Source organism: Canis lupus, chromosome 11 (assembly GCF_048164855.1).
Source record: "Canis lupus baileyi chromosome 11, mCanLup2.hap1, whole genome shotgun sequence".
NCBI classification, from domain to species: Eukaryota; Metazoa; Chordata; class Mammalia; order Carnivora; family Canidae; genus Canis; species Canis lupus.
Window position 1 is genome coordinate 15302935 of NC_132848.1, and position 27631 is coordinate 15330565.

At 43.5% G+C, this 27631-nt stretch overlaps 1 protein-coding gene and 1 long non-coding RNA gene across 3 annotated transcripts in view; one reads left to right on the forward strand and one right to left on the reverse strand.

The window, feature by feature from the left end:
* The first annotated feature begins 1620 nt into the window (after positions 1-1620).
* TMEM19 (transmembrane protein 19) lies at positions 1621-22782 on the forward strand. Its single transcript, XM_072843283.1, has 6 exons — positions 1621-1951; positions 3178-3291; positions 15813-15950; positions 16334-16588; positions 17093-17302; positions 18648-22782. Exons 1-6 carry the CDS (start codon positions 1822-1824, stop codon positions 18809-18811), a joined length of 1011 nt encoding a protein of 336 aa, XP_072699384.1. The 5' UTR covers positions 1621-1821; the 3' UTR covers positions 18812-22782.
* LOC140642550 (uncharacterized) overlaps positions 5873-27631 on the reverse strand; it is a 49506-nt gene continuing 27747 nt past the window's right edge. Inside the window, exons 3-4 of one of the 2 annotated variants that reach the window (XR_012038997.1) lie at positions 25930-26227; positions 5873-7109 (exon numbers count right to left, since the gene is read on the reverse strand). This is a non-coding gene — a long non-coding RNA (uncharacterized lncRNA). Of the gene's footprint in view, positions 7110-18686; positions 26228-27631 lie in introns of those variants that run through there. The other variant, XR_012038996.1, reaches the window with a different exon arrangement.

The following is a 27631-nucleotide window of genomic DNA, read 5'->3' on the forward strand; positions in this document are numbered from 1 at the left end:
TTTTAGTCTGTGAATAATTCTATCCCGTTATCTGGTGTGACTGATACCGGCCAGCTTGCTGTGAGAATCCAATTCTTTACCTGTAGTGAACACGGTGAGACAAAAACAAAGTGCGCACAAAATTTCTGCAGGAAGACTGTATTTACATGTAGTGAAATAAGGACACTATTTAGTTCTTCTTCACAGATTTGGTTCTTAACCAGCTAATGAGGGACGCCTGGGTGGCTCAGTGGTTTAGAGCCTGCCTTCAGCCCAGGCCGTGATCCTGGAGACCCGGGATGGAGTCCCGCATCAGACTCCCCACATGGAGCCTGCTTCTCCCTCTGCCTCTCTCTCTGTGTGTCTCATGAATAAATAAATAAGATCTTAAAAAAAAAAATCAGCTAATTAGATGTCTTATTGAGGAAAGGATGTTAAGTTGTTTTGGCATGTTATTTAAATGTGGAAGCATGTGTTTTTAAAAAGTAGTGGTAAAAAAAAAACGAATTACTTTTCAAAGTAGAAGTGCTCTGGGCTAGAACACATTTGAGTAACTGGATCGGAAACTCCTTTTCCTCCTTACATGGTCAGCATCAACTGAAAAAGTTCAGATATGCTGTATTTATCCATTTTAACCCGGGCACACAAGTTCATTTACAATAAAATGCGAAATAAGCCACCGATTCATACGTCATGTTAACGAGATGTTCTGCTGAAAGCGTGAGGGGTGCAGGAACAGATTTGCACAAGTTGAACCCCGTGGCCGGAGTGGGTCGGGCCTCATGGTCGCAGGTGCAGCAGCCGCAGCAGCCGCAGCAGCCAGCACGTTGTAGGAACTCAACGCTGTGCTGGTTTGAAGCAGTTTTCTCAGGGGTAAAATCGCTCCCTCCGCACAACATACCCCCCTTGCCCTAAAACGTCCACGTTTAGGGGCCCCCGGTGAAGCCTCGGACTCTTGATTTCAGGTCCGGTCGTGACGTCATCAGGATGCTGGGAGGGAGCCCCACCTGGGACTCCAGGCTCGCGGGGGACTCCCTGCCGCTCTGCCCCGGCCTGTGCTCTCTATAAATAAATAAGCCTTGGGGAAAAAAAAAAAAAAAAAAAATCCAGGGCAGCCCCGGGGGCCCAGCGGTTTAGCGCCGCCTTGGCCCAGGGTGTGACCCGGGGGTCCTGGGATCGAGTCCCTGCATGGACCCCACTTCTCCCTCTGCCTGTGTCTCTGCCTCTCTCTCTCTCTCTCTCTGAGTCTCTCATGAATAAATAAAAATCTTTGGGGGAGAGTAAAAAAACATTGCATGGCATGAACTCTTTTAAGATAAAAAAAGTACTCCATTATGCACGACGTGGACTCTACAGGGTCTAAATCCATCTGCGTTCCTTTTCTTCTATTTCCACCCTGGTGGTGAAGCCCTTCCGTGTCCGCCCGGACCCAGGGCTCCCGGGGCTCCCCTGCTCCCGCCCCGACCCGGGGGGCTCCCCCGGCACCTCCTCCGAGTGCCCCCGCGTGCCCCCGCCCCGCCCCGCCCTCCAGCGCTCACGTGAGCGGCGCGGCGTCCTGGGCGTCCCGGGCGCTTGCGCAGGAGCGGCGCGGGCGGGGCGGGGCGGGGCGGCGCGGGCGGGGCGGCCGCGGGGTGTGGGCGCTCGGCCGCTGGGGCCCGTGGACGCTCTCCCGCCTCCGAGGCGGCGCGCCAACCCCGGGGCCGCGGGGCGCAGGCGCAGGTGACGGCCGAGCCCCCGCCCGCAGCCGCCTCCCCCCGCGGGCGATGCGGGCCTGGCCTTGGCGCCCCCGCGAGCCCCGGGCCGGCGACCCCGCCCGGTGAGTCGGCCCCGGGCCCCGAGCCCATGTCGGACGCCGCCGGCCGCGCGCGCACGCGGTGCCTGAGGATGATCGCCCACGTCGCGCTGCTGAGCCTCGCGCTCTGCATCTCCCTGGCCTTCTGGGTCGTGTCTCTGACCGCCAGCACCTACTACGGTGAGCAGCGGGGCCCCGGGCGCCCCGGGCTGCGGCGGGGCTGGGGGCCGGGCCGTGACCCCGGGTCGCGGGATGCGGCCCCGCGGGGCTCGGCGGTGCGGCGCCGCCTCCCCTCACCCCAGGGCGTGACCCCGGGCCCCGGATCGGTCGCCTTCCCCCCCCCACCGCACCCCCAGCCTGTGCTCCCTCTCTAATAAGTAAAATCAAACGAAAGAGCCTTTCATAAATGCTGCTTCTGGTAATACTAGTTAAACCTGTTTCAAAGGACATTTTTAGGGACACCTGGGTGGCTCACGGTGGAGCACCTGCCTTCGGCCTAGCGCGTGACCCCAGGTCCTAGGATCCGTCCCACGTCGGGCTCCCTGCAGGGAGCCTGCTTCTCCCTCTGCCTGGGTCTCTGTCTCTCTCTCTGTGTCTCATGAATAAGTAAATAAAATCTTTAAAAAAAATAAAAATAAAAAAGGGATCCCTGGGTCGCTCAGCGGTTTAGCACCTGCCTTCAGCCCAGGGCGTGATCCTGGAGACCCGGGATCGAGTCCCACTTAGGGCTCCCTGCGTGGAGCCTGCTTCTCCCTCTGCCTGTGTCTTTGCCTCTCTCTCTCTCTCTCTCTCTCTCTGTCCCTCATGAATAAATAAAATCTTTAAAAATAAAATAAATAAAATTTAAAAATAAATAAAGCAGAAGCCAAGGTTCTGGATTTTTATGTGAAATCTCCTAACCTTTAAGTATTGATTCCCGATGGTTTGAAAACATCACGCTTAGCCAAACAGAAGAAAACCTCTGTGGGGTGGATGCAGCCTTTGGAAAGCTCAGTTCCTAATTTGTTGAGTGCAGGTGCGTAGCCTGTAAGAGTGATACTTCAAAAAAATAAAATCTCTCTGAAAGACAGAAAGAATGATAACTGGATCCTAGTAAGAAAGTAGTTTGCTCTGTACAACTCTTGCGATTTAATACGTGCCTCTTCCCAAACAATGGGGAGCTACAGATTCATCTCCAATCTCCAGATACGTAGGAAACATTGAAACTTGGACGGAACCTACGTGGTCATTCCCCAGAAGGATTGTCTCTTTGGTAAACATGCAAGTCTCAACATAGCCCTTTTGCTTTGGTGACTTTGTCTCAGCTTCCCTGCTTACCATAGTGTCTTAATCGGGAACGCAGTTATCAAGGCTTACAGCCAAGACTCACCTGTGTGGGCTTCACACAATTTGTTCTAATTTTTTAGGCAATTTACAGCCTATTTCTCCTTGGCGTTGGCTGTTCTCTGTCGTCGTTCCTGTTTTGATCGTCTCCAATGGCTTTAAAAAGAAAAGTCTAGACCACAGTGGGGCCTTAGGAGGTATGTTTCTCTTTTGAATGTTTCTATAACAAGTGTTTGCTTCTATAATTTACACTCATGTTTTCTAAATTCTGAATATATAAGATCATAAACCCGGTTATGTATGTTAGACAACAATAAAGTTATTTACTGCTCAGCATTCCTGTTGTGTCAAAATTTCAGATACTGATACTCACTGCAGTGTACAGATTTAACCTTGTTATTGATACAAGTAGATTAATAGGATACATTTTTTTGAGTTCCTTGATTATTCTGTTCTTTTAGTTATATTATCTGCAGCAGAAACATGGGCACGCTCCTTTTAGGTGTACAGTAGAGAAGCTGTTGGAAAGAGTCACTCTTGAAAATTGCTATTAGAAGCCTCCAGCAAAGTGGTCCAAGCTAAATATCCTAGATTTATTTTTCAGAAGTGAGTTAGAAATAGGCCAAGTTTTTGTTATTTTAGGACATATTTATTTATTAAAAGATTTTATTTATTTATTCATGAGAGAGAGAGGCAGAGACACAGGCAGAGGGAGAAGCAGGATCCATGCAGGGCGCCCGACTTGGGACTCGATCCCCGGTCTCCAGGATCAGGCCCTGGGCTGAGGGTGGCGCTAAACCGCTGAGCCACCTGGGCTGCCCAGGACATATTTATTGAGCGCTCTGCTAGAGACTAGGGTTGTGGCTGTGAATAAGGACAAGGCTTCAAGTTCTTACGGAACTTTTATTCTTTAGAACAGCTAGGTAATAAAATACATAAAACGATATATAATGATAATAGTTCATGAGAAAAATTAAGATAATAAAGTGTGTGTGTTGGGGGATACAGGTGTTCTTTTGTAGATAGGGTCAAGCATAACCCTTTTCTCTAAGGAGGTAGTTTGACCCAAGACCTGAAGAAGCCAGCAATGAGAAGGTCTGAGAGAAGCGTGTTCCAGGCTAACAGAATAACGTGTGCAAGGACCCTGACCTACACCCTGGCCTGTTCAGGTGTGAGAATAAGGCTCATTTTGACTGGAAGATAGTTAATGAATGAATGAATGAAAAGAAAGAAAAGAAAGAAACTAGAGAAAAAAATAAAGATGTAGGCAAGGACCAGGTAATAGGGGGCTTAAGCGGGACACAGTTAAGGTGTTTTTTTTTTTTAAGATTTACTACTTTAGGGCAGCCCAGTTGGCTCAGCGGTTTAGCACCGCCTTCAGTCCAGGGCCTGATCCTGGAGACCTAGGATCGAGTCCCACATTGGGCTCCCTGCATGGAGCCTGCTTCTCCCTCTGCCTTTGTCTCTGCCTCTCTCTGTGTGTGTCTCTCATGAATAAATAAATAAAATCTTTAAAAAATATATATATATATTAACTTCTTTATTTTGGAGAGCAGAGAGTGCATTGGTTTGGGGGAGAGCTCATGCCAAGGGGGCGGAGGGAAGGTAAGAATCCCAAGCTGACTCCCCGCTAAGTGAAGACCTTAACGCAGGGCTGGATCCCAGGACCCTGAGATCATGACCTGAGGGAAACCATGGCATCTTTACTTGCAATTGGTACCCTCCAAGGCCTTGGGAAGAGCCCTAGCAGTGTGCTCTCGTGGTCCTGTGGTTTTGTAAACTTTACAAAGGTGGACATAATTTTGTATTCTTTTTTAAAATTTTTTTATTTTTTTTAATTTATAAGCTTCAGGCCCTTTGAAGCCTTGACCTACCTCTTACAGGTTGCAGTAAGAATAAAATCAGGTTATCACTATACAGTTATTAGCTCAGGGGCACCTGGGTGGCTCAGTGGATTGGATGCCGACTCTTCATTTCAGCTCAGGTCATATTCTCAGGGTCCTGGGATTGAGCCCTGAATTGGGCTTCCCGCAGAGTCTGCTTGTCTCTGTCCCTCTGCTCCCCCACCCCACACTTGGCGCTCTCCCTCTCTCTCTCTCTCTCTCTCTCAAATAAATAAATAAGATCTTACAAAACTTCTTAGCTCAGAGCACAGACATAGCCAACATTTATTGGGTGCTTGTTACTATTATGTACAGTTCTTCAGAAACATGCTAATTCTCTTCATAATTGAGAAACATCTTTCAAGGTCTTTTTTTCCTTCTGCGGCGTAGTTGAGAATTGCAGTTAACCGACATATTGACATTCTTACATCTTATCTTACCATATAATGGATACTAGGAATGGTTATGATTTATCTACTTAGCAAATGTTCATGCTGTGCATACTGTGTACCAGGCACTGCTGTTAGCACTTTGAAAGTATTCGCTCATTTAGAGCAAATAATTTGAACCATCTCTATTTGAATATGATTATACAGAGTTATGCTTTATAAAAAAAATAGCCTTTCTCCGGACACCTGGGTGGCTCAGTTGGTTATGCGTCTGCCTTTGGCTCAGGTTGAGGTCTCTGAGTCCTGGGCTGGAGCCCCTGGCCCTCGGGCTCCCTGCCAGCAGGGAATCTGCATCTCCCTCCCTCTCCACCCCTCCCCCCTGCTTGTAGGTTCGCTCTCTTTCAAATAAATAAATAAATAAATAAATAAATAAATAAATAAATAAATAAAATATGTTTATTTTTTAATGTCCTTTCTCGGGTAGTCTTGCCTTGGTTTTTATTGTTCTTGACCCGTAGAAAGAAGGGTCCAGTCCTTCTTGAAATTCTGTCTTCCTGTGGTTTCCGTATTGTATATTGCCCTGCTTCTCTTCCTTTCCTGATCTCTACTTTTCTTTTTTAAAGACTTTAGTTATTTGAGACACTGAGCAAGCAAATGAGAGAAAGAGCACAGGCAGGGGGAGGGGGAGTGGGAGAGGGAAAAGCAGACGCCCTGCTGAGCTGCCCCCCACACCACTCCGGGGCTGGGCCTAGGGACTCCCAGATCCTGACCTGAGCCAGGGGCAGCTGCAGGCCTGCGTAACCCCTGAGCTACCCCAGGACACCCCAGGACTCCGCCACTTCAGTCTCTTTCCTGCCACCATTTCCTTTGCTGCCTTCTAGCCCTCTCCGCCTCTCCTGGCTAGCTTGATGTAGAATGAGAAGGTATGTATTTTGAATCCTGGGACTGCCACTTGCTGTCTCTGTGAACTCTACCACATTTCCTGACTCCTTGGATCCTGAGTTCCCTTCACCCCTTATGAAATAGTTCTTAGGGCTTATTGGTGAGGGTCCAACAGGATAATGTATGGGACATCTTTTTACACTGTAAGGCTTTATATAAACATTCGCCGTTAGTGACTTAATCTGCTTTCACCATGTTATAAACTCTTTGAAGACAGGGAGTGCATCTTCCGCTTCTGTGTCCCATGCTTTGAATAAGTGCTCAGGAAATATATGTATATTGATCATTTCATTCCATGAATATTGGTATCTTTTATTGAGAGCGTTTTTTTCGCCCCTTAAGGACAAAAAACTGTGATGCTAACTCATATTATACACAGTCCTTGGGAGTACTTCCTGTAGTAGGACTACAAATTACGTAAGCTCTCAGCATTGTACTTTTCCATCCGTACAATGAGAGGGAATGATTTTATCTACAGCATTGACCTACTGTGAAGAGTTTCCATGTGAAAAGTTTAGCATAGTACCTGGCACCCGGAAGCATTTTATGAATGTTACTGTTACTGTTCACCTCCCATGACTGCTGTTCACAGTCCTGGGCGTCTCACCGTGGTTTGCTGTGTCGTGCCTTCAGGTGCTTGGGGTTGGGGAGAGTTTCCAAACTTCCTCAGGATGCGGGTGTTCAAGGAGCCCCCCGTGACACAGGAACACGTACCTTAGTGTTGATAGAAGGGACAGGGCTTGAGGCAGTGCTTAGATGGGCGCTGAAGTGAAAGTCTCTGGTGTCTTTGAGAGATTATTTCTAGAATAAGGAGAATCACATGGGGGGATATATGGAAAAGTGATTATAAACCGTAAAGCACTGTGTAGATGATTTGCTCCAAGGAGGTGTCATACAGTCTTTCATTGTGTTCTTTGAACTCACTATCTGCCATCAGATTTTTGACTTGACAAATTTAAATATAATTCCACTTACGAAGACTCTTAGTGGCTTACCATTTTTTTCTTTCATTCATTCATCCATCCATCCATCCATTCAGCAAATGTATAGTTAGGGTCTCCTGTATGCCACACACTGTTCTGGGCACTTAGGATTTCGTAGTAAACAAAATGGATAAAAATCCCACCATCAGAGAGCTTACGGGTTAGTTAGGGGACAGAGATGATAAAAGAGATGGGTTTGAGGCATTTAATCCCTATAAATAAATGCTGTAAGTGTAGTGAAAATGCACACAAACGGAGAATTATCTAGAAAGCCCAGTGGTTGTGCTTCATTCTCACAAGAGTGGCCTTACCTCTTTTGGGTCACCATAGTTAGATCTGGTGTTCAGTCTTTCTGAAATAGAAGCCTTGTTTTGTCAGGAACCCAGTTGACGAAGACCTAAGAAAACCAGTTTATGTTGTCACAGGCACTGGTTTAGGCGTCAGAATGCCACTTTGTCCATCTGATAAAATAGAGACTAGTCATGCTGCCTGGCTGGCTGTCAGTAGAGTGTGATTCTTGATCTCAGGGTCGTGAGTTCAAGCCCCACATTGGGCTTAGGGGGCGTACTTTAATAATAATGATAATAATGAAGTATATCTTTTAAATATATTTATAGAACTAGTCCATTGCATGCTCTGTTGAAGTCAGGCCATATTAGAAGTCAGCTTATAACTATAAAGTTTTTTTGGTGAGTACTGAGTCTGGGAAATAGTCAATATGTTGCTGGCAGGCCAGGTCTAGGATCTGGAGGGGTCCCACAGGACTAGCCAGCAGAGTCCCTGGCTGCAGGATAGAAATCAAAGGTGAGCCAGCAGGAGGTGAAAGCAGAATTTATTGAAGATGTAGAAAGAGTGCTGTTACAGTGTCTGGGAGACTCAAGAAAAGAGAGTCACATCTTTGTTCGGGGCCAGAGGTTTTTACTGAGGTCTGTGGTCCATCGTGTGTTAGAACAAAGGTGAGGGCCTAGGTGTTATTCCTTGGAGTCGGGAGTCTTGGCATAGATGTCAGATGCCAGGTGGTCTAGAATATGCATGTGATGGCTTCCTCGGGTCATTCTCACCTTGTCCTTCCTTAGAAGTTATCAAGTCCAGAGAAATCCTTGACTCCTGTCCCTTACAAAGAGGACATACACTGTTTGCATTATGAGGCACGTATAAGGTGGGAGTTTAGGTCCTAGCAAGAATAGAGGAGAAGGAGCAGAAGCAGATGTTTATGGAGTCCTTCAGTTTCCTGTGTCACATACTGCCAGTCCTGAGGTCAAAGGGTCCCATCTCTTGTACAGGATTCAACAAGTTATGCCAACTTCTGGTTCTTTGGCCATCATGTTCTGTATTTTGGGTTAATGACCCTTGTGTTGATTCCCACAGCCTTGCTGTAGGTAGATTACCTGTGATAACACTTGATTCGATTTGAACTTACTAAATTTTAAAATTCTAGTCCTGCCTTTCCCTTTTCTGATTCTCAGGGTTATTATGCCTAGGTCACCTTAGTTGAAATTTATGGTATAACTCTACACCTGCTATTAGAGACATTTGTAGACTGTGTTTTACTTCCGCATATGGCTCTGTTAAGTTCAGAATTTACCTATTTAAAACTCAGGAGACAGCCATAATTCTTGAATCTTGAAGTGCTTTGAGAGCACCCTGTTGTGCATATCAGCTCTTACCAGTGACCATTAGACTCCAGAGGGAGATGGAATAGATAGGAACTCGAGATAGCAGTTACTAATTTAAGAGTTGAGAGATAGCAAGAAGTTGCAAAAAAATAACCAAGATATTTTTAGCCTACATGAAAAATATCATTCTTTCACAGTACATTGACTTCAGTTTACTTTCTCATTCTGAACCTGTCGTCAACAGGAACACTGATCACTTCACGTGGTATTTTAAGGCAGCTGAAGTAAAAAGGATGTAGATGATTTGCAGCATTTCAGTGTAGGGTGTTTTAGGGCCATCCTACCCTGTGTTTGTTTAAAGACAGTGGAACAAATTGTTGACAGTGACTATCTGTAGAGAAGGGATGAGAGGATGGGGGTGCACAGACACATTTTGATTTTTACTATGTATACTTCATGTTTGTGGCTTTCCCCTCCAGTAGTCACGTGCTACTCTTGTAATACTTTAAAACCAATTGAAAAGAAGTGATCATTGGGTAACAAATCATATTTATCATTAATGTTGTTACAATAATAGTATTGAATTACAAAAATAGTGTTGCTGAGGTTTTACTATCGGAGCTGCTATTATTACCAGTGATATTAGTAAACATTTATGAAAGGCTTCCGAGATCTGGCTAATATAATGTACTGTAAAAATTATCTCATTTTGCTTTTCACAGCAAACCAGCGAGGTAGGAATTGTTGTTAATCTAATTTCACCAATAAGAAATTGAGGCTTTTTTCTTTTTGAAGATTTTATTTGTTTATTTGAGAGAGAAAGGAAGAGCAAGAGGGCGAGCGTGAGTGGAGGTAGGGGCAGAGGAAGAGGGAGAGGGAGAAGCAGGCCCTCCTTGAGCACAGCCCAACGCAGGGCTCAGTTCCAGGATCCCATGTTTGCCACCTGAGCAGAAGGTGGATGCTTAACCCACCGAGCCCCCCAAGTGAACCAAGAAATTGAGGTTTACGATTAGGTAACGTTTAGTCAAACTGCTATAAATTAAGGAACCAAGATTGAACTCCAGAGCTGAAGCGCTGTATTAGTATTTCATATAGCATTACGCTATTGCTTGCACTTTCAATTAAAATGTGCTAAACTGGGGATCCCTGGGTGGCTCAGCGGTTTAGTGCCTGCCTTTGGCCCAGGGCGTGATCCTGGAGACCTGGGATCTAGTCCTGCGTCAGGCTCCCTGCGTGGAGCCTGCTTCTCCCTCTGCCTGTGTCTCTGCCTCTCTCTCTCTCTCTCTCTCTCTCTCTCTCTGTGTGTGACTATCATAAATAAATAAAAAAAGAAAAAAAAAGAAAAAAATAAAAATAAAATAAATAAAAATAAAAATAATAAAATAAAATAAAATAAAATAAAATGTGCTAAACCTGAGTAACATCCCAGTATTTTGAGTGTCTCTGGATAGATCAGTCAGTAAATGTATCAGTAGTTGTGGTTCCTGAATGTTGAACTAACCAACAGAAAGAGTTTCTGCAGAAATAGAAATCTGGTCCCCTCTTCTATTATTTAAGAAAATACTATTTAATGGTTAATACCTGTTTAACTTCGAGCAGCCCTGGTGGCTCAGGGATTTAGCGCCGCCTTCGGCCCAGGGCGTGATCCTGGAGACCCGGGATCGAGTCCCACGTCAGGCTCCCTGCATGGAGTCTGCTTCTCCCTCTGCCTGTGTCTCTACCTTTCTCTCTCTCTGTGTCTCTCATGAATAAATAAATAAAATCTTAAAAAAAAAACCTGTTTAACTTTCTATTAATAATTTTGTTTAATGTTTTAATAAAAATCTTTATAGAAAAAAAAATCTTTATAGAACAAAATTGAATGTTTATCTTAAGAGTTACAGAGACACAAAGAGTTCTTTGTTTTATTTGTTTTAATTTTAACCAGTCTCCACCTTCAGCAGGGGGTTTGAACTCATGACCCTAAGATTAAGAGTTGCATGCTCTACCGACTGAGCCAGCCAGGCACCTGAAGAATGAAAATTGTTAATAAAAGTAAAAAACTAACTTAATAAAGTTAGGGATGGAAGAATTTGTACTTAGAAATACAAGCAAAAAAAAAAAAAATAATAAGCAGGCAGCCTAGACAGAGCCACACATGATAACAGTGGCTCAGTGTGGTTATCACAGTCTGGGAAATCGGTCCCCAGCCCTAAGGGCCAGATGAATTTTTTTCAGACCTCCCGTACCCTAAACTGCAAATTTAGACTTGAAGCAGCCACAATCAAGAGAGCCTAATTACCAAAGAATGTAAATTTCTTGAGTGCCACTGATCCGAGCGCTCAACAGCAGAGTTAGCATGTTCTCTCCCCAAAAGGAGGACTATAAAATTATTATTTAAAGGGTGCTTATAGGGGTGTCTGGCTGGCCTAATCAGTAGAACATGTGACTCTTGCTCTTGGGGTCATGAGTTCAAGCCCCACATTGGGCGTACAGCTTAACTTTTTTTAAAAATGTGCTCATAAGTTGGAAAGAACACATACAGAATGTGGCCTTTTATGTAAAGAAAATAAGAAACATGGCGTTATATATTCTTTATAAAAAGAAACACGGGAATGATAAACTAAGAAACAATAGAGTTTGTTATCTACAAAGAATAGAGGGAGAACAGAATAGAGAGAGCGGGGCAAAGGGACCTGGGAGGAAGTGACCCCTCTCTGAGTATGCTGTGTAAGTTTGACTTTTGAGAGCATGCTAATGTTCTGTGTATTTAGGAAATAAAATAGTAAGGATGGGAAAAGGGGAAATCCAAAACTGAACGCAAACTAAAGCAGATGAACCCAATTATATTTTAAATCAGTACTGTGAACACACTGGAGGGAAAAAAGGAAAATTTACAAACATAGCATTTAACTATATTCCTTCGATCTTGGATGAAGGGAAGGGGAGACTTGCAATCCCTTAGGATTAAAGTAATTACTAACCAGAAGCTTAAATTTGTCGTTCTGCTACTTGTTTCTCTAGGTCTTACACTTTTTTGTTCCTCATTTTTTGTATTAATGTCTTCTTTTGTGTTTAATTTTTTTGTAATGAAATTTTTGAATTCTTTTTTCATTTCCTTTTGTGTATAACTATTTTCTTTGTGATTACAATGACAATTAATTTAACATCCTAAAGTTACAATGTTCTAATTTGAATTTCTGCCAGCATAACATTGATAACAAACTCTCTTAATTTCTCTCTTACTTTTTTTTTTAAGATTTTATTTATTTGAGAGAGAGAGAGAGAGCATGAATGGGAGGGGCAGAGGGAGAAGGAGAGAGAGACTCTCAAGCAGACAACACGCTGAGCGTTGGGCCCGACACAGGGCTTGATCCCAGGACACTGAGACCGTGACCTGACCTAACACCAAGAGTTGGATGCTTAACCAACTGAGCCACACAGGTGCCCCTTTCCTTTACTTTTGAAAAATAGTTTGCTGAATATAAGCTTCTTGTTTGACAGGTTTTTTTTCTTTCCTTTTCACGCTTTGAATATATCACCCCCATGCCTTCTGGCCTCCAAACTTTCTGATAAGAAATCTGTTGATAATCTTTTTGAGGATCCCTCATATGTGATGAGTTGCTTATTACCTCTTTCTGCTTTTGAGATTGTCTTTGTCTTGGAACAGTTTGATTGTCCTGTGTCTCAATGTGACTTTCTTTAAATTCATTCTACTTGGAGTTTGCTAAGCTTCTTTCTTGCATGTTTATATGTATGTCTTTCACCAAACTTGGGGTGTTTTCAGAAAAAAAAAAAAAAAAAAACTTGGGAAGGTTTCAGCTGTTATTTCTTCAAATAATTTCTCTGCCCCCTTTCCCCTCTCTTTTCTCCTTCTGGGATTCCCACGTGGGTGTTTTCTCCTTGATGGTGTCCTTTATGTCCCTCAGGCTCTGTTCACTTCATTCTTTTTTCTTCCTATTTTCAGACTGATGAGTTCCATTGTTTGTCTTTAAGTTCATTGATTCTTTCTTGTGCTTGCTTATATGTGCCTTTGAATATCTACTGAATTATTTCCAACTCCAGTATTCCCTTTCAGCTTCTCTTTAGGTTTCTCTTTATTAATATTTCCACATTGTTCTCTTGACTTCATGTCTTTAGTTATTTGACCATGTTTAAAAACAGTTGGAAGTCTTTGCTTAGTAGGCCCACCATCTTGCTCTTCTAGTGACAGTCTCCATTGATTTTTTTTTCCCCTTTGAATGGGCCATACTCTCCTGTTTCTCTGTATGCCTTGTGATATTTTTGTTGAAAACTGGATATTTAAATCTAATCATGTCAGAGGCACCTTGATGGCTCAGTGGTTGAGCATCTGCCTGTGGCTTAGGTCATGATCCCAGGATCCTCAGATTGAGTCCCACATCGGGCTCCCCACAGGGAGACTGCTTCTCCCTCTGCCTGTGTCTCTCTCCCTTTCTGCGTCTCTCATGAATAAATAAAATCTTAAAATAAATGAGTAAGTCTAATAATGTGGTAACTCTGGAAATCAGAATTTCCTATGTCCCCAGTGTTTGCTCTTTTTGTTTTGTCTTGTTTTTGATTATTGCACCGGTCTCTGTGCCAAGGATCACCCTGAGGAGTAAACCTAAGACCTTCACAGTCTTTTCTGAGCCTACACCTTTCCCTGGGTATGCACTGGGACTTTCTGATTTTCTCTACAAATGCAATTTCTTTTGAATGTCCTAGCCTTTAATGTCTTGCTCTCCAAAGGAGAAAACACAGAAAAATGAGGGGGGGGTTGGCATTGAGCCTTTAAATCCTTTGGAACTCCAGTCAGACAAGAAAGGGCTTGCAACAGTGGGGGAGGCGGTGGTGGAGTGCAACAATGGCTGCCAGCCTCTGTGTCTATAGCTCCATAATCAGAAGCAGCAATCGATCAGAGTATAAATCCTGATATTTGGAAACAAAGTCCTTCTTGCCCTGAACTGGCTCCCGTAAGCTGTGTGCAGGCTGCTCCTGCAACTCCTGCCTGCCTGCCGTGGTGCTGGGAGGGTAGATGGGTGGCTGGTGCACCGTTAAGACCTAAAATTGACCAAAATTAACTGCCGTTTCCCTTCCAAGCATTCCCTTAAGGTCATAAGCCTTCAGTAGACTGCAGAGTTTCCAAACAGCTGTGTCAGACAGATGCGCCAGCCCAGGTGTTGTCTAGGTGGGAAGACATTTCCTAGCACTCCCTACTCTTCTGTATTCCCAGAATCCTCAGTCTCATTCATTTTTACAGGATTAACTAACCATTGTGGTAATAGAAACACGGGTACTCTCTTTCTTCAAGCACCAAGTTTTACTCATAAGAACTTTTTCTTTCTTTTTTTTTTTAAGATTTTATTTATTTATTCATGATAGACACTCACAGAGAGAGAGAGAGAGGCAGAGACACAGGCAGAGGGAGAAGCAGGCTCCATGCTGGGAGCCCGATGTGGGACTCGATCCTGGGACTCCAGGATCATGCCTGGACCAAAGGCAGGTGCCAAACCACTGAGCCACCCAGGGATCCCTCCTAAGAACATTTTCAAATTTTGCAACAAAGGCTTTTAAGGATTTTCTGAGTAATTGTGGCACGGGAAGGGGGGTGGAGGGTGGAGAGGGTGGGCAGAGAGAGAGGGAGAGAATCCCAAGCAGGCTTCATGCCTAGCACAGAGCCTGACACCTGGGCTCAGCTAATAACCCAGAGATCATGACCTGAGCTACGCAGGTGCCCCTGAGTAATTTAAGAAGCTAATTCCAGTGATGTGCATTTTCTCTATAGGATTACCTAGAGGGGGGCGCCCAGGTGGCTCAGCTGGTTGAGCATCCCACTCCTGAGTTTGGCTCAGGTTGTGACCTCAAGGCCTGTACTAGGCTCCACGCTCAGGGGGGAGTCTGCTTCCATCCTTCTCCTGATGGAACTGTAGGTATTATAAGCCTTCCTTGAAATTGGTCACTCATAGAAAAATGAAGGATGTTCCTTTTCTTCTTTGCCCAAGTAAAAGAAACAAATGAAAAGTCAAAAAAAAATTTAAAATCACATTCACAGAGCAGGCCGGATGGCTCAGCAGTTTGTCACCACCTGTAGCTCAGGGCCTGATCCTGGAGATCCGGGATCGAGTCCCACATCAGGCTCCCTGCATGGAGCCTGCTTCTCCCTCTGCCTGTGTCTCTGCCTCTCTCTCTCTCTCTGTGTCTCTCATGAATAAATAAATAAAATCTTAAAAAAACAAAACAAACAGGGGATTCCTGGGTGACTCAGCGGTTTGGCGCCTGCCTTTGGCCCAGGGTGAGATCCTGGAGTCCCGGGATCAAGTCCCACATCAGGCTCCAGGCATGGAGCCTGCTTCTCCCTCTGCCTGAGTCTCTGCCTCTCTCTCTCTCTCTCTCTCTCATAAATAAATAAATAAATAAATAAATAAATAAATAAATAAATAAATAAATAAATAAATATTAAAAAAAAAAAACTTGTGTTAAATTATTTAAAAAAAAATCACATTCACAGAAAATACTCCATTTTTTAATTCCACATAAAATCCAGGATTATTTTCTTAGATTTACATAGTAAAACACAGCTGAGAAACACCATCTCCATTTTCTGACATAGTTTATAAGGCTCAACAAAAGAGCATGTGAAAATTTTGAAAAGTATAAAAAGCTAGCCTTTAGGTAGAAAAAGAAGATCCAGGCTATGGGGGTAAAACGTAAAAATAATTCAATTAAATCAAATCAACATTTAGTTTACTGTGTGGTAATATCTGAGTTGGTAAAAAATGAAAATGTATTGGAGATGTACATTTCAGGTTATAATGTGAACAATAACTGAAAAAAAATCCCATTCTTTTCTTTCTCCCCATTCTTTTTTTTCACAGCGTTGATGTATGGACTAAGTATAATTTTGTGTATATATGTGTTTCTTTCAGGGCTTGTGGTTGGATTTATCCTAACCATTGCAAATTTCAGCTTTTTTACCTCTTTGCTGATGTTTTTCCTTTCTTCTTCAAAACTCACTAAATGGAAGGGAGAAATAAAGAAGCGTCTGGATTCAGAATACAAAGAAGGTAAACTGAATTATGTTTGACATCACTTAAAATAGTAATCTTTATTTCATCCTAAGACGTTATAAGCTAATAATCGGAACATGTTTAGACTGTTGAAACAGATAAATTTTATATAAGAATAACTAAGTAGTGGCCTAATTTAGCTTATCATCATTTCACCACAATAATAAGTAAAGCAGAATTTTAGAAGCATTAAAATCTATCATTCTAAACAATATAGAAGGTAAGCAAAAGTACCATCCAACTTTTAGTTATTTTTAAAATTTTAGTCATTTTTCTTTCTTTAAACTTTAAAATACGTTCGTGTAATGTAATGTAACTGCATGATTTTCCTTTGAGGAGAAAACATTTCTTGTGTTTTTTATCCATTTGTTCGCGTGTAGGTGGGCAGAGGAATTGGGTTCAGGTGTTCTGCAATGGGGCTGTGCCCACAGAGCTGGCCCTGCTGTACATGATAGAAAATGGCCCCGGGGAGATCCCGATAGATTTTTCCAAGCAGTACACCGCTTCCTGGATGTGTCTGTCTCTCTTGGCTGCACTGGCCTGCTCTGCTGGAGACACCTGGGCTTCAGAAGTGGGCCCGGTTCTGAGCAAAAGCCCGCCGAGGCTAATAACAACCTGGGAAAAAGTTCCAGTTGGTGAGTCTTTAAGTTTCTTTAAAAAACAAAATGCATGGAAAAAAAATCTGATTTATTGTGTTTCTTACTTAAGAGCCTTTTAAGAATTTTAGTCAGTCTCCCTAATTGGAAAACTGCTGTCGGCTGTTAAATTGGTGATAAGAAATAGTATTTACAGAAAATGTTAGCAAGTCCTAGCTAATCTAGAAATGCAAAGACGTATCAGTAGGAGAGGAAAAGGAAGAGAATGAGAGAGTATTTCTTGAGGACCTGTTACGTAGTTAGTGCTTTAACATATACCTCACTTCCGTGTTACTATTATCAACAACTGCTGCTGCTGCTGTTACACTTTTTGTCGTCGTCATCACCTGCCCTTAAGTAGACTATGGCCTTTGGATTATATGAAAGAGAACCTTTTCTTTGAATTAGTCTTGATAAGAGAGGTTCCAAAATTTTTTGCTTTCCTTGATTTCGTGTGTTTGCTGATTGTTAACTAGATTATTTTCTGTCTGTATTTTTTTTCAGGGACCAATGGAGGGGTTACAGTAGTGGGCCTTGTCTCCAGTCTACTTGGCGGTACCTTTGTGGGCATCACCTACTTCCTCACACAGTTGGTCTTCGTTAATGATTTAGACATTTCTGCTCCCCAGTGGCCAATTATTGCATTTGGGGGTCTGGCTGGATTACTAGGATCAGTTGTGGACTCATATTTAGGAGCTACAATGCAATTTACTGGTAAGACCTTAACTTTATTATTATGAGTTATGGATGTATTAAATGGGAAAGAAATATGGGGGAGAAAACCTTGGCAATGAATACAATCCCAAAGACAGGAACTTGAGAGGCCAGGAATGACAGGATAGAGTCTTTCCTACAATTTTGATTTTTAAGGGTTTTGTATGTGTATGTGTGTGTGTGTGTGTGTGTGTGTGTGTGTGTGTGTGTGTTAAATTAATTGAAAGAGAATTAGTCCCACTGAGCAATGAGTAGAAGCTGTTCAGGAAACACATGCTTTTGCTTTGGGGACTTCACCTAATCCCAGGGAAAGCAGAACATTTGGGATCAGATCATTTTTAATGCTCCACCTTCCGTTTGCTTTCCAAGCCCATTTGAGAGAGAATGATTATATGACTCTGTTCACATACGACCTGTTTCTCTACTGTGACATAATGCTTTCTGTCCCCACTGAATTTTTAGTCCAACTCAAAATATGTGGGAGAGTTGGTTTTCCCCAGAATTTTCTAGGCTTGGCTTCTGAGGCTCTCCTGTCACTTCAGTGTCCTGACATACTGTGGTAGGTGTGTATTTCCTCCGCACTCTGACCAACCGTGTTTCCTCCTTTGATTCACAGTGAAGAGGCTGGGAGTTTGGAGTTTGCCTGTGTACAGTCCTTCCAGTTCTCTTCATGTGCCAAGATAATATACTTGCCCTTCTGCTTTGCTCCCCACCTATCAGAGTGTTCTCTCAGATTCATTTGTCTTATCTAAATACTAAGGAGGAAGCAGTCTGATCTAAGTTCAAGCTAAGGTCACTAATGACACACGCACACACACACACACACTCTCCCTATGTTTTTGTTGGTTGGTTGATTTTTGTAGAAGCCTAGGTTTTATTCTAAACTGGGCTCTAACTGGGGAAGTTTCTGATCATGTTGAGTGGGTTGAAAAAATGTTGGCTGTGGGAAAGATGTGTGCCTCCCCTGTGCTGGACCCATGCTGGATCCTGGGTCGCCACTGCCGAGGCTGAAGACTCGACCCTTATTCCCAGGGACCTCGCAGGTTGGTCTTAGAGGCCTAGTATTCTAGTTTCATGCTCTCTCTGCTTTTCATGTCCTTCCTTCTTCCTGTGAAGGAATTCCAGCAGTGTTGGGAGAACAGTATCGAGGTGTACTCAAAAGGACATTTCAAAAAAGTCCATTGTAATCAAGGGTTCCCTATCTCACCATATAATTACCCACTGAAGTCAGTTAATAGGTCCTGAGAGTCTTTCAAAGATTATATTCTTCAGAGGAGAAAAGCTAATCTGTTTTTAAGTCAAGTCATTTGGACTTTGCACTTCACTTGCTGCTTTTCCCCTCCAGGTTTAGACGAAAGCACTGGCATGGTGGTCAACAGCCCAGCGAATGAGGTGAAGTACATAGCGGGGAAACCCATTCTTGATAACAATGCAGTGAACCTGTTTTCTTCGGTCGTTATTGCCCTCTTACTCCCAACTGCTGCTTGGGGTTTCTGGCCCATGGAGTGAACTTTTTTTTTCCTTTACAAAGGTTGAAAACTGTGGTAAAGTCAGCTAAATTTGCAATTCCAAGTTTCATCCTAAGAAGAATAATTGTAATGGCAAAGAGGAAATACCAGCTCTTCCCATATTCCATTGTGATGAAATTCCACATTTTTCCTCTCATTAACTCCTCTGTAACAGCTGACCTCTTTGTAGTGAAAGATATGTGTGCATAGACCTTATTCATATTTTTCTTCTGAATAGGGCTTCTTAAGCAATGAAACTATAATGTCCCTATATATTGCTGAGCTGAAAGTTCCTACGTGGTAAATATAAATTTTGTTTTGTTTAAACCAGTGTAGGGACTAAAAGTATAATGCCACTAGTACCAGTTGCCCAAATTTTAGTTTTGGGTAATTTAAACTGATGTGTGTGGAAGCCTGAATAAATGTAGTCCTGGACTTCTTCCATTACTTGCTATTTCCAGTTGTGAAAAGTGTGGAGTTTAAGTTCTTAGTATGCTACTCCACATTTGTTTTTCCTTCCTCAGGGTTAGAATGAAAATAAAGTATATGTCTTTTTCATATGACCATTAGAATGCACGAAAAAATTATTTTTAAGTAAAAGTGAAAGAGATTTATCTTCTATCTAAAAAAGTGCACCTTACATTTCAGTTGATTTCTGAGCAGAAATTATTCTGAATTCAATATTTGTTAATGTATTTTCTAGCCTTCTTTGAAATTTGTATAGGAATCTGTTTTAATTTGGCATCCTGAATAGTTAGAGTCACTGGAAAACTATTGTAATTAGTTTTTTCGTTTGCTACCTAGAATTCATTGGAAGATGCTATGACTTCTATTCTGAGCTTAAGTTATGCTCTCCTGTACAATACAGACTCAACTAAAATGAATTCTACTTTTCTGTTTTGTCCTTCACTATAATTTACTACTGTATGCTAAAGGAGTTTGATATGGTATGGATTATTTTGCTGAAAGTATTTAAAAATATTTCTTATGTGGTTTCCATACATCTCCCTCTGAAAGAAAAAGCAAGCAAGCAAGCGAGCAGTTGACACCCTAAACCCAGGCAACAGAGGAGATCTTAATCATTGGTTTTCACCTTTGGGCGTACATTGGAATCACTGAGCATCTTTTCAAAGAAATACTTGTGTCTGGGCTACACTTCCAAGGATTCCAGTTTACCTGTTCTGGGGTAGATAGAGCCTGGGTAGTAGGACTTTTTAAGGGCTTGAGCTTACAACCCTAAGATCAAGAGTTGCATGCTCTCGGACTGAGCTAGCCAAGTACAGGGTGTTTTTAAAAACACTTGCCAAGGCCTCCTCTAGACCAAGTAAATCAGACTATCTGAAGGTAAGGCCCAGCATAGGTTATTTTTAGAAAGCTCTCTAGGAGATTCTAATTTTAGACAGGTTGAGAACTACTAAATCAGAATGTCCTAAAGCACTCTATGTAAAAGAAGCTTCAAAAGAGTGGGGTTTTTCCTTTTTATGCAGACAACTGTTAGCAGCAGCACTGTATGCTGTCTTGATGCATTAATAGCTTCTGGTAATTATGCCGTGTCCTATACATCACTTAACAGATCATTGCTGTGTCAGTTTGTGATGCGGCCTGCTTATTCCTGTAGCTGTCCCAACATGCTTTTTCTCTTTTCCTGGTGAGTCAGCCTCATGACAAACCATGGAATAAAAATATTTATTGCAACTAATTTTGGGTTTGGTAAAATCACCGTATCATTAGCAATTTTGGGAAACACTGCTTGACAAGCCTTCTTCAGAAACCTAGGGCTAATTATGTTTTGGAATCACAACTTTCAGATTTTAGAAAACTATAACAGGAGATACATTTTACTCAGACTTCCGCAAGAGTCTATGGTAGCCCCCATTCTCAAATACGCTGTTTCTATGGAATGTATGAATCGCACCACTACATGTGATGACTGAAGACTATGAAGAGCCTAAGGTCAGGTCAGTTTTGTCACCAAATTTAGGGAGAAACTGTTTTCAGAGCTTTTTTGGATATGAGAATTACAAGCAAAGAATTGTGACTCTTCTTAAACGTAGATGTATTTTATTGTAGCATCCTTTGTAATTGGATATTTAACTAGTTCAATCTGTTCTTCCCCTTTACTGAGTGAAACTAAAATAAACGTCACTTTATTTTTAAAATAAAAACACTTGGGCAGCCCAAGGTGTGATCCTGGAGACCTGGGATCGAGTCCCGCATCGGGCTCCCTGCATGGAGCCTGCTTCTCCCTCTGCCTGTGTGTCTGCCTCTCTCTCTCTCTCTATGTCTCTCATGAATAAATAAATAAAATCTTTAAAAAAAAATAAAATAGGGCAGCCCTGGTGGCGCAGCGGTTTAGCACCACCTGCAACCCAGGGCGTGATCCTGGAGACCCTGGATCGAGTCCCACGTCGGGCTCTCTGCATGGAGCCTGCTTCTCCCTCTGCCTCTCTCTCTGTGTCTCTAAGAATAAATAAATAAAATCTTTAAAAAAATAAATAAAATAATCTAATCAAATCAAATCACTTTCGGGGAACCTGGTTGGCTCAGTCGGCTAAGCGTCTACCTTCAGCTCAGGTCAGACTGATCTTGGGGTCCTGGGATCAAGCCCTGCACTGGGCTTCCTGCTTGACAGGGAATCTGCTTATCTCACTCTCCCCCAGCCCCTCCCTCCTGCTCATGTTCTCCCTCTCTCTCAAATAAGTAAAATCTATAAAAAATAAAGTAAACCAAAAATAAATAAAGACACTTTTGTCAGGGCGCCTGAGTGGCTCAGTCTCTTAAGCGTCTGCCTTTGGCTCAGGTCATGATCCCAGGGTCCTGGGATCGAGTCCTGCTTTGGGCTCTCTGCTAAGCGGGGAGCCTGTTTCTCCCGCGCTCTCTGCCCCTCCCTCCCGTTCATGTTCTCTCTCTTTCTCTCCCATGTGCACTCTCTTGCTCTCTCTTAAATAAAATCTTTTTAAAAAATAAATAATTATGGGATCCCTGGGTGGCTCAGCGGTTTAGTGCCTGCCTTCAGCCCAGGGCGTGATCCTGGAGACCCAGGATCAAGTCCCATGTCAGGCTCCCTGCATGGAGCCTGCTTCTTCCTCTCCTGTGTCTCTGCCTCTCCCTCTTACTGTGTCTCTCAGGAATAAATAAATAAAATATTTTTAAAAAATTATTAAATAACCATACTTTCATAGAATTCCATGTAACAGTTCATAAAACAGTATGTCCTGCTTACCTAGGCAGCCCAAAGGTGTACATACCATTTCTTAACATACTGTTATGCAGTAGAGGAGAGGAAGGTGTGGGGCTTAAGGCTTTTGAAGCTTTTGAAGGAGACCTGAAGACTTGAAGGAGTAGCATTTGATGATGCATCGGGACGTACCAGAGAACAATGAATTGCTACAATAAGTCACTCCATTCTTTCTCATTACTTGGGTTACGGATGCCTCAGACAAGGTGCAAATATCTTTCTTGTTTCTAACTCCTGTATATGCAGGACGCTGGCTTCAGAAATGCCAGCCTCATCCCAATTAGATAAAGACAGTATGGAGAAAAATCATGCAAGGTGAGCTATCCTAAACTGCCTCCTGCCTATAGTATGGACAGCTGCCCCCAGTTATGCATAGTGGGTACGCTGGAACCCAATCATCTGATGTCCCTGGTGTTTCATCTGCTTTTCTAATGTCATCACAATGAAAAAAAAAAAAAACAAAACACATTAGCCATCAAATTTCAGGTGAATTTACAAGCTTTTAAAGATAAAAACACAATTATGCAGCTAACTTGTTTAGTCTAATGGAGTATCTGTTGCTGTAATTCCAAAAGGTCCTGAATATTTTAAAAAGATATAGGTGTTCAGTATATGTTTGTTAAATACAAGTTGTTTGACTGTAATCAGTGTTTCCATCAAGAGTCACTGAAAGTTGATAATCAGGAACATTTTTATGGAGGAAAATCCAAAATAAACCAGTTTGGCTACCTGAATTTCTGAGCACTGTGATGATTCCAACATTTCTCAATTGTGTGATGCGCTATTAATGGTTTTGGAACTGAGTCAGGAAATGATAGTAAGGGCAAGGATCCTAAATTGTTCTCTCTGCCAAGACCAGACATGTTAACTCTCATTCATCACCGCTTTCAAAATGTATTTTGTATATGTGGCAACTCTTTTTTATGTTTGGATTTTTTTCTTTTTGTTTTTTTTACATTTATTTTTTATTTTTCTTAAGTAATCTCTACGCCCAATGTAAGGCTTGAGCTCACAACCTCAGGATGAAGAGTCTCATACCCCACTGACTGAGCCAGCCATGTGCCCCAGATTTTTCTCCTTTTTTAAATATTTAATTGCTTATGTAACACACTGAATCTATTCTTTTAATTTTTTAAAAAGATTTTTAAATTTATTTTTATGAGAGAAAGAGAACGAGCAGGGGAGGCAAAAAGGGAGAGGGAGAAGCAGACTCCCTGCTCAGTGAGGAGCCAGACGTGGGGCTCGATCCGAAGACCCTGAGATCATGCCAGAGCTGAAGTCAGACACTTAACCAAGTGAGCTACCCAGGTGCCCCTACACTGAATCTGTTCTTTTTAAAATATTAGAATATTACGGCAACCCTGGTGGCCCAGTGGTTTAACACCGCCTTCGGCTCAGGGCGTGACCCCAGGGGCCCCGGATGGAATCCCATGTCCCCATGTCCGGCTCCCTGCAGAGAGCCTGCTTCTCCCTTTGCCTGGGTCTCTGCTCCCCTTTCTCTCTGTCTCTCTCATGAATAAATAAATAAAATCTTTAAAAAAAAGGGGGGGAGTTGATGTGTTATTTCTATCATTTCTACCATCAAACGTAGTACTTTTATCAATCCAGAAAATACTCAAAATAATCTCTGGAAATTACCCCTCTTCCCCATCTGCCCTTCCCTGTCATTGTTTTAAATGGTAGCCCTTTTCTTTATAAACTTCCTTATTAGCAATCAATTAAAAGGATAAGATGGGAGTTAAGCATAATACAATGAAAAGTAACGGTGAACATTCAAAGCAATACTTCTTATCTTCACTTTTGGATTGTTGCAAAACTTAATATTAGTATCACACATCTCTGTACCTGTGTAGTATATTTTGAGTGTGATTTTTTTTTATTTAGCTGTTTGCATTTGGAAACATACATGGCAAACACAACACCTCTGACAAAATTCTCAACATGTTGTCATAGAATTCTAAAACAAAGAACCTTAAGGAATATTCTCAGCCAAATGGTCAGACTTGAAGCTAAGAAATATGTATATCATCTCGTATGAGTGAGAGCAGTGTTTTCTAACACGTACACCTCCCTCTCCCTCTCTCTCTGCTTGCGTGCTCTCTCTCTCAAATAATTAACTCTTTAGGGACGCCTGGGTGGCTCAGCGGTTGAGCGTCTGCCTTCAGCCCAGGGTGTGATCCCCAGGGTCCTGGGATCCAGTCCCACATCGGGTTCCCAGCAGGGAGCCTGCTTCTCCCTCTGCCTGTGTCTGCCTGTCTCTCTGGGTCTGTCATGAATAAGTAAATAAAATCTTAAAAATAAATAAATCTTTAAAAAAATTAAAAAAAAACTAAATGGTGATACCATATAAGATTACTAGAGAATAAAGTCATTGGAACTGGATGTGGTACATTTCTGTTGTGATTGTGTAATGTTGCACCTAATAACTCAATTGTAGTTTTAATAAAATTTGATCCCAAAGTTGATATTTGTAATGGACTAATATATTATTGAACAACATTAATTCCTCGGGATGCCCGGGTAGCTCAGCGGTTGAGCATCTGCCTTAGGCCCAGGGTGTGACCCCCAGGGTCCAGGGATCGAGTCCCCCATTGGGCTCCCTGCATGGAGCCTGCTCCCTCTGCCTGTGTCTCTGCCTCTCTCTCTCTCTCTGTCTCTCATGAAGAAATAAATAAAATCTTTTAAAAAATAAATCCTGAATTTTTTTCCGTACAGTGGGGCACTAAATTGTGTCCAGACACTAACCATTCTCAAGTGTGTTTCCTCCGTGATTAACAAAGCAAGCGTCTCTTGCAGTTACACAGCCTGTACCCAGGCACATATAGAAATATATTTTGAAATAACCTTTTTATTTTGCTTAATTTTAAAGTAATGTATGGTGGACAGAAGGTTAAGGCTGGGGTTAGCTTGTGGGACGCCTTTGTGGGCTCTTAGGAAGTTGCCCGCTGAGCCCCCCTTTCACAGTGCTTACGCCAGCAGATGCACCCCCGGTTCCCTTCCCGCCTCACTATCTGTGGATGCGTACCACCCCAAACTTAGTGGGGTAAAGCACAGACCATTTAGCTGCGTATGGTTCTGTGGTTGGCGATTGGGTTGGGATCAGCTGGGAAATCCTATTCCATGTGTCAGCTGGGCCCACTCAGGGTTGCGGTGGGGGACTAGGCAGGAAGGCCTCGGTTCTAGGATGGGCGCCTGATGCTTACTCTTGGCTGGAAGGGTACGTGACCCCCGTACGTGACCTCCCTGGCCTCCTCCAGCCTGCGTGTCTTTATGCCATGACACAAGTGGTGCAAGAAAGCAAAATGGCAGCTGCAAGTTCTCTTAAGGCCCCTGCCTCCAAAGTCTCATGATGTCATAAGGCCAGTACAGTTCAAGGGGCGGGGAAATGGACTCCACCTCTTCGTGAAGGACAGAGAGAAAGGTGATAGAGAGGCGGGATGCCTCGGGGGCTCCCAGCCGTCCAGCCTCTTTCTGCAGGGACATTCTCATTTCTCAGGTCGCCCTCCTGGATAGGACCAAGCCAACCTCACGCTAAGGTTTCACCGGGTGACCTACATAAGCTCCCTGGGGAAAATCTCTTGCCTTCGCCACCCCTGGAAGCCTGGAAGCGCTGGCCGATTTCAGTGTAGCGGCCTACCTCTGGCTAAAGCATCAAAGAGTGAGTCAGGCGTTTGCTTGCTTTTTGGAATTGCTGGCAGGGCATTCTTAGCTTTCTCAGGCATGAGTCAGGCATCTGTCACCGCCCTGTGGCCAAAGGAACCCCCTGGGTATGCCAGGTGTCCCCTCCCCACGGGATTCACAGCTCAGCCACCACCTACTTTAAAGGAACTCGGCACCACCCTCCTTGCTGAAGCTTTCTCTTCCGACCTCCCTTTACTAACCGTGGTCCCGGGAGCCCAGGAGATGTGCAGAATGTCGTGGAAGGCTGCGTGTGGTATCTCACTTCAGTCTCCTGAGGTCTATCAGCCCAGCGTGTGCAGCAAAACAGCAGTTGGAGTCGTTGCCAAGCTAACACAATGACCTCTCAGCCCCCAGCAGCTCAGCTGACTGAGGAAGGCCTGGCGGGGAACAGTTAGGGGGACTTGAAGAGATGAAGAGAGGAGTACAAGCTTGACAAGTCAACACGCTCCCTTCCAGAATGGAGCACATCCAAAGACTTGAGTTTTGAAGGGGTATGACCTGATGGGAAAAAAAATGTTCACTGTGACTAGTGAGTAGGTGGAGGACAGTTGTAGGATGCGAAGCCAAAGAGGTAGGTGGGGGTCCCCTGGTGAAGAACTTTAATACTGGCTGTGGGATCTTGGCACTGAAAACAATACCTGGGCAGCCCCGTATTGAGGTTCAGCAGTTCAGTGCTGCCTTCAGCCCAGGGCCTGATCCTGGAGACCCGGGATCGAGTCCCGCGTCGGGCTCCCTGCATGGAGCCTGCTTCTCCCTCTGCCTGTGTCTCTGCCTCTCTCTCTCTCTCTCTGTGTCTCTCATGAATAAGTAAAATCTTTAAAAATAAATAAAAAATAAATGCTTAAAAAAAAGAATTAGATCCCTAAATGGTAGGAGTATGATAAAATGGTATGTATCCACTCAATAAATCCCTTCTTTCCCTTAATTTCCACCCCCACCCACAGCCAAATACCCTTAGCGCCTTCGAGGGAAGAAATAGGAGACCCCACAAGCAGGAGGTGCTTGTAAACGTCCAGATCACCACAGTCCCTGCTCCACTTTTCCCAGGGGCAAGAATGGAAAAACCGACTGCCTTGAGAGCACATGTGGTCTAAACCATCTTAGGGTCGTGCCCGCCGGCCTACTTTCCCAAGAGCTGGATGGGCTTCACCAATTTTTTTTTTAAGATTTTATTTATTTATTCATGAGACACACACACACACACACACACACACACACACAGAAGAGGCAGAGACACAGGCAGAGGGAGAAGCAGACTCCATGTAGGGAGCCCGACGTGGGACTCGATCCCAGGACCCTGGGGTCAGGCCCTGGGCTGAAGGAGGCACTAAACCTCTGAGCCACCCGGGTTGCCCCAGCTTCACCAATTTTTACATAATTAATAAAAACAGGTTAACATGTGCTCCTGGAAGCTCCTCTTACTACCCACCTCCTACCGCCAGATTTTTGTGTCCCTAATCGTAATCAGGGTCACTAACCTGCCCCGGCACAAATGGTCTCATAATCAGCATCATAGAGCAGAAGAAAAGCTAGACTCTCACACAAAGGAATTAGAAACTTTTTACACAAAGCAGCTTGGTTTTAGTTTTCTGACTTGAGAACATTCAAGCACATGCAAAGTAAAGAAGACCGTGGGTCCCGATGGAGCCACCACCCGGCCTCAACAGCGGGGCGCCTCGCGGCCACTCTGGGTGTATCCATACCACCCCTCACTCCCAGGCCTCACGGCATCTGTCAGGGTACTGTGCCTGAGCTAAACATTTCCACACTGACATACACACGGGGATTTATGTTTATTTATTTAAAAGATTTTATTTATTTACTCAGGAGAGACACACACACACAGAGGCAGAGACACAGGCAGAGGGAGGAGAAGCGGGCTCCACGCAAGGAGCCCACGCA